Source organism: Salmo salar, chromosome 28 (assembly GCF_965601325.2).
Source record: "Salmo salar chromosome 28, fSalSal1, whole genome shotgun sequence".
Classification (NCBI taxonomy): domain Eukaryota; kingdom Metazoa; phylum Chordata; class Actinopteri; order Salmoniformes; family Salmonidae; genus Salmo; species Salmo salar.
The window spans coordinates 38,829,765-38,849,312 of NC_138318.1; the positions used below are offsets into that span (position 1 = coordinate 38,829,765).

General features: G+C 41.9%; 2 protein-coding genes across 2 annotated transcripts; both read left to right on the forward strand.

Moving 5' to 3' along the window:
* Nucleotides 1-955: 955 nt before the first annotated feature.
* On the forward strand, nucleotides 956-8,027 carry LOC106589929 (leucine-rich repeat, immunoglobulin-like domain and transmembrane domain-containing protein 1). Its single transcript, XM_014180380.3, has 4 exons — nucleotides 956-1,211; nucleotides 1,697-2,160; nucleotides 3,428-3,733; nucleotides 4,205-8,027. Exons 1-4 carry the CDS (start codon nucleotides 1,087-1,089, stop codon nucleotides 5,287-5,289), a joined length of 1,980 nt encoding a protein of 659 aa, XP_014035855.1. The 5' UTR covers nucleotides 956-1,086; the 3' UTR covers nucleotides 5,290-8,027.
* A 1,413-nt stretch (nucleotides 8,028-9,440) lies between these two features.
* Nucleotides 9,441-12,811, forward strand: LOC106589930 (leucine-rich repeat, immunoglobulin-like domain and transmembrane domain-containing protein 2). Its single transcript, XM_082970592.1, has 3 exons — nucleotides 9,441-9,934; nucleotides 10,271-11,090; nucleotides 11,976-12,811. The coding sequence occupies exons 1-3, from the start codon at nucleotides 9,825-9,827 to the stop codon at nucleotides 12,807-12,809; spliced, it is 1,764 nt and encodes a 587-aa protein (XP_082826718.1). The 5' UTR covers nucleotides 9,441-9,824; the 3' UTR covers nucleotides 12,810-12,811.
* Nucleotides 12,812-19,548: the final 6,737 nt, after the last annotated feature.

The following is a 19,548-nucleotide window of genomic DNA, read 5'->3' on the forward strand; positions in this document are numbered from 1 at the left end:
AACAGCGTCAGATGACCCCTTGTGTACAGTAGAACACTGACTCACCAAAATATACAAATGAAAAATATTTCCAAACCAATCCAACGAGTGGAATAATGTATTGTTTACCATTATTCTTAGCTTCCATCTAGTGGTCCTTTCCATGTTATTGAGGTTCCCACTGGGGTCTTGTTCTCCATACACTACTATGCATTGTGGGATAGTAGGCTACTGTACGTGTTTTGATAATACTGGTGGATATGTTTCACTAGTGTGACTTTGTCACAGTAAATGAACTTCTTCATAAATAATTTATGTAGCCTGAAAATATTGCACTCATTTTCGTAAATTTTTTTGTGGGGGAAAAAAATGATGGGTTATATGTCAAATCCATAGTATGCAACCGTATACTCTATATAATAATCCAATAATTCTCGATTTAAAAAAAGAAAAATAAAATATTTTCTGATCCCTTAGAATCCCTGATGGCTATTTTATTTTTGACCTGACTGAGTTTGATGTGAAAAATTTAAATGAGGGGTTTGGGAGTAAATTGTGCTAATAATGAGGTTTTTAAAATATTTCATAAATGTATTGATGCAAATGCTGTAAATTAAACATACGTATAGTATTTATTACATGGTTATATTTTTTGGTAACAATTATCAATTGGCAACAGTTTCCTTTTGCGTTGCACTTTCAGAACTCACATTCAATAAAATAAATAGCATACAGAGCGACTATAAATCAATGAGCCGCCAAAACGAACCGTCCACTCCAATCTCCATAATAAACCCTCCAATAAACTATAGGGAAGGGTTTTACTCTGTATATAAACAAAGAGAAACGACACAGCCTGCCTGTCATTTGCCATGGGGCAATAATCGTGTCAATGAAAAGAAATCCTTTCCACTAATCCATGTCTATCCTTTTAATCTCGGGTTTCAGAACGACGTTCAGAACTGTATGAGGCACTGAGATAGCAACACGATGCTTCGCTGGCTTGGAACAACGAAATAAACCTTCCTTTTTTTTTTTTTTTCAAAAGATCTTGTAGTTTAGTTTGATAGTAGGCCTATATTTTGGTAGTATAGTTTCGGAGAGAAAATGTTTCGAGGTTTTAGTCTGGGTTTCTGCTTGGCATTACTTTGCTTCGGACCGTTTGTTTGCGGCGCGTGTCCGTCTCAATGTAACTGCTTCTTTCACAAGTTATCAGATGGGTCCAAAGCAAGGTAAAACTATTATCTAAAATTATTACAACTATTTCAATTGTGAATGTGAACAACTTCTATTCTATACATTTGTTTGTTGTTGTTGTGTGGTGGTGCGTAGTATGCAGGTAGTATGAGGTCAGCTTCTCTTCTACTCTCTTTAAAATATATATATATAGACCCAAGGATTAATTTGCAATGCTCTAAGCCTCTTTCTTTGGTTCTAATGAATAGCCCTAAACCATGTTTAACTAATGTTTAGACAGAGGGGGAAAAAAACAAGAAAGAAGGGAAGAACTAAAGATTAAACCGATAAAATAAAACAATATGTAGGCGGATTTATTTATGCAGTAATTGTACATCTACCCTCTGTCATGAACCCATAAAAGGCCATGGTTAATTCAGTTAAACTTGTAATAAAGTTGAGTTATCTAAATGAACATGTTACAATAGGTTATACAGTGACTTTCAATAAGATGTTTACCTTTTCTCTCCATCTATCCAAGGAGCGTACTTTGCAATGACCCACAGATTTCCCTGGTCCCACCCAACTTTCCTGCAGACACCTCGAAACTGCGGATCGAGAAAACTGCCATCACAAAGATCTCCAGCGAAACCTTTCACTACCTCAACAGTCTGGAATTTCTCTGGATGTCTTTCAATTCTCTGAACTCTTTGAATGTAGCCAGCTTCCGTGGCCTGAGAAGTCTGGATGAACTGAGACTGGAAGGGAACGCGCTCACCTCTTTCCCCTGGGAATCTCTGACTGATATGCCCGACCTGAGGCTACTGGACCTGCATAATAATAAGATATCGTCGATCCCGGCCGAGGCGACCATTTATATCAAGAACCTGACCTATCTGGACTTATCTAGCAACAGCCTGGCCACCGTACCTCCTGAGGTTCTCTCTATGTGGTTATCTGTGAAACCATCTCAAGAAGATGGGGACAGTTCCAAATATATTCTAGGTAAGGATCTGCTCGGCAATTAAAAACAATCTTTATTGACCTTTTACGGAATCCCATTTGGTTTGCAAGCCAGGATGAAATAGAAACCTTAAATGACATGCAATTGATACACAGGAAACGTGAGAAACAAATTGATGCCATCCACAACATTACAAACCAGGGTGGTTTTATCCCAACATGCATTGCATGAGTACCTGTGGTGTGTCACGTAGCGTTAAATGAAACGTTGGAGGAGACATGCATCAGCATTTGAGAGTAGTTTAAGGATTACTCTAATTGTAGTAAAGGTAGTCATACTGTAGTGTTAATGAGAATATGTTCACTAGTCTCACTTCAAACTAGCATGATTACTTCTACTTATTATTACGTCTTGCTAAACTGACTTTATACACATAACACAAGGTTATAGTTCAGACAGAGCAAGAACAGTTGTCCAAAATGTGTGTATATATGTGTGTGTTATCTACTACCAAGGTAGAACTGGTGTTATCTATTGCAATGCTAAAAGTAATGTTATCTGTTGCAATGCTAAAAGTAATGTTATCTATTGCAATGCTAAAAGTAATGTTATCTATTGCAATGCTAAAAGTAATGTTATCTATTGCAATGCTAAAAGTAATGTTATCTATTGCAATGCTAAAAGTAATGTTATCTGTTGCAATGCTAAAAGTAATGTTATCTATTGCAATGCTAAAAGTAATGTTATCTATTGCAATGCTAAAAGTAATGTTATCTATTGCAATGCTAAAATTAATGTTATCTATTGCAATGCTAAAATTAATGTTATCTATTGCAATGCTAAAATGAATGTTATCTATTGCAATGCTAAAAGTAATGTTATCTATTGCAATGCTAAAAGTAATGTTATCTATTGCAATGCTAAAAGTAATGTTATCTATTGCAATGCTAAAAGTAATGTTATCTATTGCAATGCTAAAATTAATGTTATCTATTGCAATGCTAAAATTAATGTTATCTATTGCAATGCTAAAATTAATGTTATCTATTGCAATGCTAAAATGAATGTTATCTATTGCAATGCTAAAATTAATGTTATCTATTGCAATGCTAAAAGTAATGTTATCTATTGCAATGCTAAAAGTAATGTTATCTATTGCAATGCTAAATGTGGTGTTGATTATTTATTTTCTTTTAGCTCCTTTTTAGTTTCTTTACCAACCTCAGTTGAATGTACTGACTTTAAGTCACTCTGGATAAGAGCATCTGCTAAACGACTAAAATAAATGTATTTTCTGCATCACTATAGGTCTCCATGACAACCCATGGCTATGTGACTGCCGGCTCTATGACCTGGTCCAGTTCCAGAAGTCTCCGTCGTCCTCTGTGGTTCTGATCGACACCAAGCTACGCTGTGCTGACCCGGAGAGCCTGTCGGGGGCGCTGTTCAGCGAGACGGAGCTCCAGAGGTGCCAGGGGCCCCGTGTCCACACGGCTGTGGCCCGGGTCAGGAGCTCCCTGGGGAACAACGTCCTGCTACGTTGTGGGACAATCGGAGTCCCAGTACCAGAGCTGTCCTGGACTCGGGCAGACGGCAAACAGATGAACGGCACTGGTGAGATTCATTGATTTATTGATTGAATTTATTTAATGTGTAACACATAGATATACAGCCAAGAACAAGCAGTAGCTACATACGTTAAAAAGGGATGAAGGATAACAACAACAACAAAAAAGTTGTTGACTTATTTCCATTGTGCTCCAGTTTTAGTGTTTCTAAACCTGCTCCAGTCATGGCAGGTCTTAGCCTGATCCCAGATCTGTTTGTGCTGTCTTGGAAACGGTTTGGCATAGTTGGCAGGACAGGACAGCACAAAGCCTGGGATCAGGCTAAGACCTTCCATGACTGAAGGCTAGGCATATATACATCTGCCTGTTGCCTTAATAAGTAGCTAGCTACAGTACTTAGGACATCTATTTTTGGTGTTGTAAAGTCAGAAGCTGAAATAGCCTAGATTACAGATGGATGGACGGTTTCCTTTTCACTAATACTTCTAACTACTTTTTGTTTGTATTTATTTTACAGTTCAGGAAGAAGTTTCAAAGGAGGGAATCATTTGGTCCATCCTGAGTGTGCCTGCCGTCTCTTACAGGGACTCTGGGAAATACATGTGCAAAGCGACCAACTTCGTGGGGACTGCAGATGCCATCATCTCCCTGGTTATCACAGACTCCTTTAAAAATGAGGAACAAGGTGGCAGCTCCAAGACTAGAAACCAAAGAGGACGGAAAACCGGTGGATTTGGGAAAGCTGCCTACCAGGAGAAACTTGTTGCCAGATACATACCTCCCCTAACCACCACGGCGACCTCGCCCATCATCGAGCCACTAGGACCGAGTGGTTTCACAGGGAAGTACGATATCGAGAGCTACAGTATTTCGGACAGCGTGGCCGATGGACAGACACCCGGTCCCCCTGCCACGGAGCCGGCGTTTAAGGAAATGGAGAAGGAGGTTCTTAGCAACCTGGCAGCCAATGCCTCTTCTTTGCAGGCACCGGCGCCACCGGAGAAACGGGTGGTACGATCGGTGAAGGTCATCGGGGACACCGATCACACCGTCTCCCTGAACTGGCGGGCCCCGACGGCCAAGAACACCACAGAGTTCAGCGTCCTGTATGCCGTTTTCGGCGAGAGGGACATGCGAAGGATCAACGTAGGCGTGGGAAAGAACCGTATCACCATCGACGGCCTTGTGCCAAGGACAAAGTACATCGCCTGCGTCTGCATCAAAGGCCTGATCCCTAAAAAAGAGCAGTGTGTAATCTTCTCAACGGACGAGGCAGCCAGCGCAAGCGGCACCCAGAAGCTCATTAACGTGGTGGTGATCACGGTGGCCTGTGTGATCGCTGTCCCCCTGACACTGATCGTCTGCTGCGGGGCGCTCAAGAAGCGCTGTAAAAAGCTACTGGGGAGGAAATCCAAAGATATTCAAGACTCATACGTGACATTCGAGACTCTCTCCCCGGGACAGAAGCCTAAGGGGATGGAGGGGGAGTACCTTGCCAGGAAACACCCAGACGAGTCCAACAGACTGCTCTCTGCTAGGTCCAGTGTGGACTCTGAGGCTACGTGTAGGAATGAGGGACCCCCTAATGAGTACTTTTGTTGATACCAAATGGAGGCCTCAACCTTTACAGGGCAGAGAAGTCTGTCCTTTCCAAGCACAACTTAAGTTGGTTGGTTGGTCTCATCTGGCAAGTGATGTACTGTAGATGAGTGAAACTGCTCAGAGACTGGGCAGAAACCAACGGACAGTTGCATGGACAAGTGTGGTAGATATGTGAGTCTAGATAAATAGGATAAATAAATGCTGACATAACTGTGATTATACAGCCTTGCAGAAATACAGGCCAACCTTGACCTGGTGAACTGTAAAAAAACAGAAACAAATGTTTAATTTAAAATGTGGAAATAAGCATTATATATTTGTCATGCACTTTTATGGGGGTACATAGTGTAAGCAGTTGCATTTCTTTGAAATGGCACTAGGGTTACACAATTATGCTAACTTTTGCAAAATTCCCAGGTTTCCAGAAATTCTTGGTGGAATAAGGAACCCAAATAGGCACGTTCTACCAGAATACATGAAACCCATCTTTTTAACGTAGATTTGCAAGGAGGAAGAGTAATGACAGTTATTCTGAAATGAATCTGACCTCAGAATTCTGGAAGTTTTTATTTGACAAAATAATGTACACGTAGAGTATTGGTGAAGCAACTCATATCTTTAGTGATATTTTGTACCTCTGTGTATTTACCATAAATGTTAATGTGCCAGGTTTACTGTCCAATCAAACCTAACATACTATATATTTTGTAATATATATCTATGATCTGATCTGATATACAGGACCAGTCAAAACTTTGGACACACCTACTCATTCAAGGGTTTTTCTTTATTTTAAAACTTTTTTACATTGTAGAATAATGGTGAAGACATCAAAACTATGAAATAACACACATGGAATCATGTAGCAACAAAAATAAAAAAAATGTGTTAAACAAATCAAAATAGGATTCTTCAAAGTAGCCACCCTTTGCCTTGATGACAGCTTTGCACACTCTTGGCATTCTCTCAACCAGCTTCACCTGGAATGTTTTTCCAACAGTCTTGAAAGAGTTTCCACATATGCTGAGCACTTGTTGGCTGCTTTTTCTTCACTCTGCGGTCCAACTCAGCCCAAACCACCTCAATTGGTTTGAGGTCTGGTGATTGTGTAGGCCAGGTCATCTGATGCAGCACTCCATCACTCTCCTTCTTGGTCAAATAGCCCTTACACCGCCTGGAGGTGTGTTGAGTCATTGTCCTGTTGAAAAACAATGATTGTCCCACTAAGCGCAAACCAGATGGGATGGCGTATCGCTGCAGAATGCTGTGGTAGCCATGCTGGTAAAGTGTGCCTTGAATTCTGAATAAATCACTGACAGTGTCACCAGCAAAGCACCCCCCACACCATCATACCTCCTCCTCCATGCTTCACGATGGGAACCACACATGAGAAGATCATCCGTTCACCTACTCTGCGTCTCACAAAGACACGGCGGTTGGATCCAAAAATCTCCAATTTGTACTCATCAGACCAAAGGACAGATTTCCACCGGTCTAATGTCCATTGCTCTTGTGTCTTGGCCCAAGCAAGTCTCTTCTTCTTATTGGTGTCCTTTAGTAGTGTTTCCTATGCAGCAATTTGACCATGAAAGCCTGATTCACGCAGACTCCTCTGAACAGTTGATGTTGAGATGTGTCTGTCACTTGAACTCAGTGAAGCATTTATTTGGGCTGCAATCTGAGATGCAGTTAACTCTAAGGAACTTAGAGTTCCTGTGGCGATCCTCATGAGTGCCAGTTTCATCATAGTGCTTGATGGGTTTTGCAACTGCACTTGAAGAAACATTCAAAGTTCTTGAAATGTTCCAGATTGACTGACCTTCATGTCTTAAAGTAATGATGGACTGTCGTTTCTCTTTGCTTATTTGAGCTGTCCGTGCCATAATATGAACTTGGTCTTTTACCAAATAGGGCTATCTTCTGTATACCACCACTACCCTGTCACAATATAACTGATTCGCTCAAATGCAGGAATTAATTTTAACAAGGCACACCTGTTACTTGAAATGCATTCCAGGTGACTACTTCTTGAAGCTGGTTGAGAGAATGCCAAGAGTGTGCAAAGCTGTCATCAAGGTAAAGGGTGGCTACTGTAAATTACGGACTATAAGCCGCAACTTTTTTCCCACGCTTTAACCTCGCGGCTTAAACAATGACGCGGCTAATATATGGATTTTTCCCGCTTTCAATTAAAAAAAAAAAAAAAAACACATTCTGTGACGTGCTCAGTTTTTTGACGGCATGGAGCTTTCATTAGACCAATGAAATTGCTGAACGGGTTAAGGTCAAACAACTTCTTTGTTTACTGTTTAGATTAAATCGAGCGCTCTCACACTTCCCATCATTCTGATTACGGTAGTCATTTTGTCACCCTCATCATGGCAAAGACACAGAGAAATGCATATGATGCAGCTTTCAAGTTGAAGGCGATTGATCTGGCTGTTGGAAAATGAAATAGAGCTGCTGCACGGCAGCTTGGTCTTAATGAGTCGATGATAAGACGTTGGAAACAGCAGCGTGAGGAATTGACTCAGTGCAAAAAGACAACTAAAGCTTACTGGTAATTTTTGATTTTTTGTTACAAGCCGTGCTTCGTTAATGCCTATTTATTTTTGTTACAAGCCGTGTTTCGTTAAAACCTATTTATTTTTGTTACAAGCCGTGTTTCGTTAAAGCCTATTTATTTTTGTTACAAGCCGTGTTTCGTTAAAGCCTATTTATTTTTGTTACAAGCCGTGTTTCGTTAAAACCTATTTATTTTTGTTACAAGCCGTGTTTCGTTAAAGCCTATTTATTTTTGTTACAAGCCGTGTTTCGTTAAAGCCTATTTATTTTTGTTACAAGCCGTGTTTCGTTAAAGCCTGTTTATTTTTGTTACAAGCCGTGTTTCATTAAAGCCTGTGTAAAGTTCATTTGTTTCAATGTACCGGTAGGCACCTGCGGCTTATAGACATGTGCGGCTTATTTATATTCAAAATAATTTTTTTTTTTTAATTCAGTGGGTGCGGCTTATATTCAGGTGCGCTTAATAGTCCGGAAATTACGGTACTTTGAAGAATCTAAAATATATTTTTGATTTGTTTAACACTTTTGGTTACTACATTATTCCATATGTGTTATTTCATAGTTTTGATGTCTTCACTATTATTCTACAATGTAGAAAATTGTAAAAAAAAAAAAAAAAAACCTTGAGTGAGTAGGTGTGGCCAAACATCTGACTGGTACTGTATGTGTATAAATAAATACTTTTTATAAATGTTTGTGTCCTCTTAAATCCTTACCTGCTCTATAATAGCATATTCCTCCCCAGAACACTTTGACAACCATTTTTTTCAAGCAAATCAGAGGATAGGTTCTGTTTTCAAAGATACAGAACATCATAATGGGGTGATATCCATCTGGTGTCAATAGTCAATTATCAAGAGGTTAAAAACAGGCAGATGTAAACATTAAGGTGCCAAGCTACAGCATGGCATAGCACCAGTATGCTCGGCAATAGCATTAAGCTAAGTCTTAGTACATACACTATGATATAATATACATTTGAAGGGCTGCGGAAGAAATGACAAGGAAACAATTAGTGACCAGCACCATGGATAGCTTCACGTAATAGCCTATGTTTTGTTTAGCGCATCGTATTGGCGCTGGTCCACGATGCTGATCACAACTTGATCGTTTGTCTTGGCCACTGTGGTCGTTTACTTTGTACAGTATCGTTTGCAGACTACGTACATATATATCTGAAGACCTCTTCTATTCGTTCCTCAATTAATAGGCATGGATCCTTTTGTTTCATGCAGTCGACAAATAATAGACGTGAGGTATATAGTGCCATATTCTCAATGGTCTGCAGAAGCCCTGATCTATAGATTGCATTTTGGACTTCCCGATGCTCTAAGTCACTGTCGGTGCATATTTAATATCAAGTAATACTTTTTATGAGAAATCACATTATTTTCTGAAATGTCCCGTTCATTTATAGGGATTAGGGAACATACATGTAGTGACACAGACAATCACTCAAGAGATCACTTTATTGGTCAATTGCACACAAGGTCCAACCGAAATTTGACTTCCGCTGTTAACCCAACCTCTCCGAAAGCCAACATACATACATACATACATATACGTTTTTTGGAGAAGTGCAGGGGGCTACCACACTGGGCGGCCGGGAAGCTGTTGTTGTGGGGGGGGTTAAGGGCACAACGGCAGGAAATGGCATCTAGGATTTGATAGCAGCAACTCTCCGGTTGCAAGCTCACTTCCTGACAGATATTTCCAGTAGGACCCGGTATTCAAACGGGCAATTCCTCCGGTTTACTGGCTTGCCCCTCTAACCACTATGCTACCTACCACCCCACAATGAGGTTTATAACTAAAAGACAAACTTCCAGCGTGTTTTAACATATCATTTGGTGTCTTAAAGGGATTGCATCAAGAAAGATTAAGGTAATAGGTTTACCTCTACTGTCCGTCCCTCCCTGTGGAGATGCTCTTGTTCTAATGCTTCACATTGGTTTCTGTTAAAAGGAATTATGGCCACCTTGTATACAGTATTAGCTATAGCTTGGGTATTCTATAAAGTAACTCCTGTCTCAACATCTTGTTTACCCGGATGCTCTTGCACAAATGATAACTTGGGAAGGTAAGTGGTTTGTTGTCAGTGTTTTTGGTAGGCGACCTAGCTAGTTTTGTACCCGAGCTTCCTTACCGTGTCAGTACGTTATGCAGTATTGACTGATCAGGCTATTACTAAACTCAATGGTGGACAATACAGAGAGATAACATTTTACATTTTAGTCATTTAGTAGACGTTTTTATCAGGATTTATCAGCGATTTACAGGAACACATCCAGATTGTTCACATAGTCTGCATTTAACCGCTAGGCTACCTGCCACCTGTGTCTGTTTTAAAGGAATACAGATAACTTACTCTAACCGTACTTCCATAACCCAGAATGTTTTGCTTTTATTTTTTTAGATCGTTACTTTGTATGGAAACCGCCATGGGACGAATCCCAGACAACGTCCCAAATGATTTCAGTAAAATTCGAATAGAGAATTCACACCTGACCGAATTACCCCGCGGCTCCTTCTCTAAAGTTACTGCCTTGGCGTCTCTATGGTTGAACTTCAACGACATCACCCTAATGAACATCAAGAGTCTCGAAGGGCTGACGAATTTAACGGAACTGCGGCTCCAGGGAAACAAGCTGCGTTCAGTGCCATGGACAGCGTTCCAGGACACGCCGAACCTGAACATTTTGGACCTGAAACTCAATCGACTAGACGTGCTCCCGGAATCCGCCCTGAGACAACTACCAGGCTTGACCTATTTAGACTTATCCTTCAATCAGCTTACTGTCATATCCAGGGATGTCTTCCTCAACTGGCCTCTCATCAACATACAGGAGAGAAAAGGACGTAAAGAGGCCAGCAGTGGAGAGGCCAACGTTGTTTTAGCGCTGCACGACAACCCTTGGCTATGTGACTGCCGCCTCAAAGGTTTCGTTGAGTTTATCAAAGCCATTAGTCCACCTCTAATTCTGATGAACTCGTACCTGAAGTGCACAGGCCCCAGTTCCAGGGCGGGGAAGTTCTTCCACGAAGTCGGTTTGAAAACATGTATGAAGCCCGAGGCCTCAGCCTCAGAAACCAACATGACAGTGTCACTGGGGGACAAGGTAACCCTCCAGTGCTTAGTCAAAGCCAGGCCTGAACCCTCCATCCATTGGTCGTACAACCTGAAGATTATAAGATTTTTTTTTTTTTTTTTTTTTTATTCTACTGCATCATTGATTGTATGTTGTTTTACTCCATGTGTAACTCTGTGTTTTTGTATGTTGTCGAACTGCTTTGCTTTATCTTGGCCAGGTCGCAATTGTAAATGAGAACTTGTTCTCAACTTGCCTACCTGGTTAAATAAAGGTGAAATAAAAATAAATAAATAAAATAAATAAAGGGATTTACTGGTAAGGTTTTATTTCATTGCAAATTCTAGGCTACCATCCATTAGATTGCTGTGACTTTGCTGCAGTGGGTTATTTACCATGATATCATATGTCAGTCATAGTTTATTGTAAGCTACACCATTTTTGATAACAGGATTTAGAACAAGCAGGCTAATGCATGTGTATGTCATTCATGACTTTGGTAGGCTGTTGATGTTTCTAAGTTACTAAGTAGAAAAGCCGCCATAGATTGATTGCAACAGTATGTCACAGCTTTTCTTGTGGGCAAACTTGTAGGCAAACTCAACAGTACTGTCTAGTTTAACCCACTGTTCCCCAGGCGCCGAAGACGTGGATGTCGATTATTTCAGCCCCTCTGCACCTCTCTGATTCAGAAGGGTTGGGTTAAATGTGGTTGAAACATTTCAGTTGAAGGCATTCAGTTGTACAACTGACTAGGTATCCCCCCCTTTCCCTATTCCTAATGCAACATATAACTGTAAATACTGTAAATATACAATATGTACATGTTTAAACACCAACAACTCAATGAATGCAGATTAGGTCTTTCTTGTTTCTGAAGTTGTAACATCCCACTGGGCACAGATGTCAATTCAACGTCTATTCCACATTGGTTCTACGTCATTTCATTTAAATGACTTGGAAACAACATTGATTCAACCAGTGTATGCCCAGTGGGATAATTCTCCTTTCTCTCCCTCTTCAGTGTCAGAGACCCGTATGGACGATGAGACCATCAGATCTCAGATGGTCATCCCATCCCTGCACCTGGCGGACCGAGGCGTCTACACCTGCTTCGCCAACAACTTTATCGGCAACTCCTCCATCAGTTTCCTAATCAACATCAAGTCTTTCAACACCTCCTCCTCCGGCGGTACCGCCATGTCTCGTCCCCCGTTCCCCCTGGCCTCAGCCGACGAGAACGTCTACATTGACATCCGCATCTCCAAGCAGACGGTCTACGGCATTACTCTGGAGTGGTACGCTGCGACAGACAACCCAGCAGAGACCTGGTTCACCATCCACTTGGGGAAATACCACTCTGGCAAAAAGGAGTTGACATACATCGGGCCGGGCATCAACACCTATGAGGTCAACGACCTCCTACCGGTTAGTAAATACGAGGTGTGTGTGACGCTGAAGAACCAGACACCTCGCGCCGGTCAATGCATCGTGTTCTTAACAGGAAGTGACATCAGCCAGCTGGAACAACGGGAGAAGTTCATCCATATTATTGTGATCATGTGTGCCATGGTGCTGGCGGTGCCCGTTGGGATGTACGCCTGCACCACCGACACTAGATGTAAGTTCAGCTATCTGGACCGCTGTACGGAGCAGTGTAAGAGGAGGAGGAGGCAGGAGAAGACCCTGAGGATGAATGGGGAGAGACAGGGGACCTTCGACAGCCTCCAAGCCGCCAGCGAGGAAGGACTTTGTCGTGACTCTGAAGAGGTGATGATGAAGAGGAGGTCCTCCCAGGATAAAAACAACCACAAGGGCAGAGCACAAGATCCACAAGAGACAAACATTGGAGCAAAGCTTTATTAGCTCTAGGTTTAACGTAAAAAAAATGTAATGTGCAAAGATACCTCTGGGGAGCAGTCTTCTGTGACGTGAAGCTTTAGGAAACACATCTGTAAAGCTACAAGTTATGAAGACTGAAATGCCTTTCTTCCATGACTGTAGGGAAGAGTATATTGTTTTATCAAAATTCCCTGTCTGTAAGTAATCAAATGTTTATTTTTTTCAAGTTTATATGCTGTATCTTTGGGATATGTGTTTTTTTTTAGCTTCATTGTTCTTCTCTGTTTTAAAAGAAATACCTAATGTCACGTTCGTTAGAATAAATGTCGGACCAAGGCGCAGCGTGAGTAGCGTTCCACATCTTTTATTAGAAAGTGAAACTTAGCAAAATTCAAAAACAAATAAAGAATAAACTAAACGTGACTACAGAGATGCTACGTGCACTAAGTCAAAACAATATCCCATAACCCATAAGTGGAAAAAATTCTACTTAAGTATGATCCCCAATTAGAGACAACGATAGCCAGCTGCCTTTAATTAGGAATCATACCAAACATAGAAAAACTAAACTAGAACCCCACATAGAAAATAATAACTAGAAAAACCCCCAGTCACCCCTGACCTACTCTACCATAGAAAATAAGAGCTCTCTATGGTCAGGATGTGACAGTAAACCCCCCCCAAAGGTGCGGACTCCGACCGCAAAACCTGAAACAAAAAGGGAGGGTTGGGGGGGTGTCGGTGGCGGCTCTGGTGCGGGCCGAAGAACCCTCTCATCCTGCGGGTCCAGCCATGGACCCAGGCTGAACACTGTGCCTTGACTGGGCACCAACACAGAAGAAGACTCTGGCCTTGCAGCTGGACTGGACGCCGTGCTTAGACTGGGCATCGGCGCAGGGCAAGGCTCCGGCCATGGAGCGGGACTGGACGCTGTGCCTGGACACCAAAGCAGAAAACTCTGGCCTTGAAGCTGGAGGTCCCGGACCGTGGACCGTCTCTGGAGGTCCCGGACCGTGGACCGTCTCTGGAGGTTCCGGACCGTCTCAGGAGGGTCCGGACCGTGGACCGTCGTTGGAGGTTCCGGACCGTGGACCGTCGCCGGAAGCTCTGGACTAGGAACCGTCGCCGGAAGCTCTGGACTGGGAACCGTCGCCGGAAGCTCTGGACTGGGAACCGTCGCCGGAAGCTCTGGACTGGGAACCGTCGCTGGAAGCTTGGTGCGTGGGGCTGGCACTGGTGGTACCGGACTAGTGACACGCACTTCAGGGCGAGTGCGGGGAGGAGGCACAGGACGTACTGGACTGGGGAGGCGCACTGGAGGGCAGGTGCGTGGAACTGGAACAGGACGCACTGGGCTATGAAGGCGCACTGGAGACCTGTTGCGTAGAACCGGTACAGGTGGCGCCAGACTGGTGACACACACTTCAGGGCGAGTGCAAGGAGCAGGCACAGGACGTACCTGACTGGGAACACGCACTTCAGGAAGAGTGCGAGGAACATGCACATGACGTACCGGACTGGGGAGGCGCACTTGAGGCCAGAAGCGTGGAACCGGCACAGGTTGCACCAGACTGCTAACCGGATCCTCTGGTCGGATGTTGAGCAGAACACACTTGCACAACAACTCTCTCATCTCACTCTCTCCCTTCGCCATTGCCTCCCTGACAGTCTCTGGCTCCTTCCTCTGCTCAGTCGCCAACTCCATGTGCCCCCCCCCCCCCCAAAAAAAAAAACTTGGGGTTGTCCTTGGGCTTTCTGTAGCCGCGAACTCTGTCATCGTCGCTGTCCTCCATTATCTCCTTCCGATGTCCAGAAATCCTTCACCTGGTGAACACGCTGCTTGGTCCTGGTTTGATGGGATATTCTGTCACGTTCGTTAGAATAAATGTCGGACCAAGGCGCAACGTGAGTAGCGTTCCACATCTTTTATTAGAAAGTGAAACTTAGCAAAATTCAAAAACAAATAAAGAATAAACTAAACGTGACTACAGAGATGCTACGTGCACTAAGTCAAAACAATATCCCATAACCCATAAGTGGAAAAAATGCTACTTAAGTATGATCCCCAATTAGAGACAACGATAGCCAGCTGCCTCTAATTGGGAATCATACCAAACACCCAAACATAGAACAACTAAACTAGAACCCCACATAGAAAATAATAACTCGAAAAACCTCCAGTCACGCCCTGACCTACTCTACCATAGAAAATAAGAGCTCTCTATGGTCAGGACGTGACAACTAATCTGTCAAGAAATCACAAATGTTGCTTCTATACATGTAATATCGTTGAAATATTTCCTTGTCTTCAGAATGACATGAACTGTATTCTGCTCATTGAAAATAATTATTTCAAAGCCACACCAGGTTTAGTCAAATATACAATAACCATGCCTTTGCACTACAACCTATTGTTTTCCTGTTTGGGTGGGGGGGGGGGGGGGGATAATGGGGATGAGAGTTGGGGGTGAGGATAGACACTTTAGACAGCACGGTCCTAATAGCTCCCTACCAAAATCTCATAGGTACTGTAGGTCAAATGTAGTGCCCTACACAGAGAATAAGGTTCTATACTTAGATCTTAACCATGTCTCAGAGAGAATAGGGTTCTATACTTAGATCTTAACCATGTCTCTCGGAGAGAATAGGGTTCTATACTTAGATCTTAACCATGTCTCAGAGAGAATAGGGTTCTACTTAGATCTTAACCATGCCTCTCAGAGAAAATAGGGTTCTATACTTAGATCTTAACCATGTCTCAGAGAGAATAGGGTTCTACTTAGATCTTAACCATGCCTCTCAGAGAAAATAGGGTTCTATACTTAGATATTAACCATGTCTCAGAGAGAATAGGGTTCTACTTAGATCTTAACCATGTCACTTAGAGAGAATAGGGTTCTATACTTAGATCTTAACCATGTCTCTTGGAGAGAATAGGGTTCTACTTTGATCTTAAACCATGTCTCTCAGAGAGAATAGGCAACATGAGATCTTCTCTGAGTGACTGCATTAGATGATCATTTCTGATATCATCTATTTTTTTATACAGTACCAGTCAAAAGTTTGGACACACCTACTCATTCAAGGGTTTTTATTTATTTATTACTTTTTTCTACATTGTAGAATAATAGTGAAGACATAAACTATGAAATAACACTTATGGAATCATGTAGTAACCAAAAAAGTGTTAAACAAATCAAAATATATTTTAGATTCTTCAAAGTAGCCACCCTTTGGCTTGATGACAGCTTTGCACACTCCTGGGATTCTCTCAACCAGCTTCACCTGGAATGCTTTTCCAACAGTTTTAAAGGAGTTCCCACATCTTGTCTGCTTTTCCTTCACTCTGCGGTCCAACTCATCCCAAACAAGCTCAATTGGGTTGAGGTCTGGTGATTGTGTAGGCCAGGTCATCTGATGCAGCACTCCATCACTCTCCTTCTTGGTCAAATAGCCCTTACACAGCTTGTGGATGTGTTGGGTCATTGTCCTGTTGAAAAACAAATGATTGTCCCACTAAGCGCAAACCAGATGGGATGGCGTATCGCTGCAGAATGCTGTGGTAGCCATGCTGGTAAAGTGTGCCTTGAATTCTGAATAAATCACTGACAGTGTCACCAGCAAAGCACCCCCACACCATCACACCACCTCCTCCATGCTCCACGGTGGGAACCACACATGCGGAGATCAGCCATTCACCGATTCTGCGTCTCACAAAGACACGGCGGTTGAACCAAAAATCTCAAATTTGACCAAAGGACAGATTTCCACCGGTCTAATGTCCATTGCTCATGTTTTTTGGCCCAAGCTAGTCTCTTCTTATTATTGGTGTCCTTTAGTAGTGTTTTCTATGCAGCAATTCGACCATGAAGGCCTGATTCATGCAGTCTCCTCTGAACAGTTGATGTTGAGATGTGTCTGTTACTTGAACTCTGTGAAGCATTTATTTGGGCTGTAATCTGAGGCTGGTAACTCTAATGAACTTTTCTTCTGCAGCAGAGGTAATTCTGGGTCTTCCTTTCCTGTGGGTGGTCCTCATGAGTAGCCAGTTTCATCATAGCACTTGATGGTATTTCTGACTGCACTTGAAGAAACTTTCAAAGTTCTGGAAATGTTCAGTTTTGAAGTAATGATGGACTGTCGCTTCTCTTTGCTTATTTGAGCTGTTCTTGCCATAATATGGACTTGGTCTTTTACCAAATAGGGCCATCTTCTGTATACAAACCCTACCTTGTCATAACACAACTGATTGGCTCAAACGCATTAAGAAAGAAAGAAATTCCACAAATTAACTTTTAACCTCTCTAGGGAAGGTGGGACGAAATCGTCCCACCTACATAACAGCCAGTGGAATCCTGTGGCGCGTTATTCAAATACCTTAGAAATGCTATTACTTCAATTTCTCAAACATATGACTATTTTACACCATTTTAAAGACAAGACTCTCGTTAATCTAACCCCACTGTCCGATTTCAAAAAGGCTTTACAACGAAAGCAAAACATTAGATTATGTCAGCAGAGTACCCAGCCAGAAATAATCAGACACCCATTTTTCAAGCTAGCATATAATGTCACATAAACCCAAAACACAGCTAAACGCAGCACTAACCTTTGATGATCTTCATCAGATGACAACCCTAGGACATTATGTTATACAATACATGCATGTTTTGTTCAATCAAGTTCATATTTATATCAAAAACCAGCTTTTTACATTAGCATGTGACGTTCAGAACTAGCATACCCCCCGCAAACTTCCGGTGAATTTACTAAATTACTCACAATAAACGTTCACAAAAAACATAATTATTTAAAGAATTATAGATACAGAACTCCTCTATGCACTCGCTATGTCCGATTTTAAAAATAGCTTTTCGGTGAAAGCACATTTTGCAATATTCTAAGTAGATAGCCCGGCATCACAGGGCTAGCTATTTAGACACCCACCAAGTTTGGCACTCACCAAAGTCAGATTTACTATAAGAAAAATGTTATTACCTTTGCTGTTCTTCGTCAGAATGCACTCCCAGGACTTCTACTTCAATAACAAATGTTGGTTTGGTTCAAAATAATCCATAGTTATGTTCAAATATCCTCTGTTTTGTTCGTGCGTTCAAGACACTATCCGAATGGTAAAGAAGGGTGACGCGCACGACGCATTTCATGACAAAAAAATTCTAAATATTCCATTACCGTACTTCGAAGCATGTCAACCGCTGTTTAAAATCAATTTTTATGCCATTTTTCTTGTAAAAAAGCGATAATATTCCGACCGGGAAAGCGTGTTTAGGTTCAAAGAGAGAGAAAATAAAAACATGGGGTCGACTCGTGCACGCGCCTCCGTCCCATTGTCCTCTGATAGAGCACTTGCCAAAAGCGCTAATGTTTTTCAGCCAGTGGCTAGAATTACATCATTCAGCTTTTTCCCGCCTTCTGAGAGCCTATGGGAGCCGTAGGAAGTGTCACGTTACAGCAAAGATCCTCAGTCTTCAATAAACAGAGTCAAGAAGCTCAAGGAATGGTCAGAGGGCACTTCCTATACAGAATCTTCGCAGGTTTTTGCCTGCCATATGAGTTCTGTTATACTCACAGACACCATTCAAACAGTTTTAGAAACTTTAGGGTGTTTTCTATCCAAAGCCAATAATTATATGCATATTCTAGTTTCTGGGCAGTAGTAATAACCAGATTAAATCGGGTACGTTTTTTATCCGGCCGTGTAAATACTGCCACCTACCCCCAACAGGTTAACAAGGCACACCTGTTAATTGAAATGCAGTTCAGGTGACTACCTCATGAAGCTGGTTGAGAGAATGCCAAGCTGTCATCAAGGCAAAGGGTGGCTACTTTGAAGAATCTCAAATATAAAATATATTTTGATTTGTTTAACATTCTTTTGGTTACTACATGATTCCATATGTGTTATTTCATAGTTATGATGTCTTCACTATTATTCTACAATGTAGAAAATTGTAAAAATAAAGAAAAACCCTTGAATGAGTAAGTGTGTCCAAACTTTTGACTGGTTCTGTATATAAAATAGACATTATCTGTCACAATAGGGGGTAAATAGTCTACTCTTAAATTGACTTGAATGTACTTTTGTATTCAACAATGGTCTAAAATATCTGTCTTTCACATGCCAATGTGATCCAAACCTGTATAGTCTTCAATAAATTCACATCTATTGTGGAGTTGAAGATATTCTACTTCTGTGATTTGTATCATCATACTTTTACGTCTTTCACTTTATTAAATTAACAATTCCGGTAACTTTTCCAAAATGTTTAGGTTTTCCAGATATCCCAGTTGGAAGATTCCCGGAATCGGGAGAGAATATGCAGGAAATCCAGATTTTGCTTATCCCTAGCCTACTGAACTGACTGGGGTTGGTTTGACTGCTGAACTGACAGGGTTGGTTTGAATACTGAACTGACTGGGGTTGGTTTGACTGCTGAACTGACTGGGGTTGGTTTGAATACTGAACTGACTGGGGTTGGTTTGACTGCTGAACTGACAGGTTGGTTTGACTGCTGAACTGACTGGGGTTGGTTTGACTGCTGAACTGACTGGGGTTGGTTTGACTGCTGAACTGACAGGTTGGTTTGACTGCTGAACTGACTGGGGTTGGTTTGACTGCTGAACTGACTGGGGTTGGTTTGACTGCTGAACTGACTGGGGTTGGTTTGAATACTGAACTGACTGAGGTTGGTTTGACTACTGAACTTTTGCTATTAACATTTTAAGTCGCCAAAAGACAAAA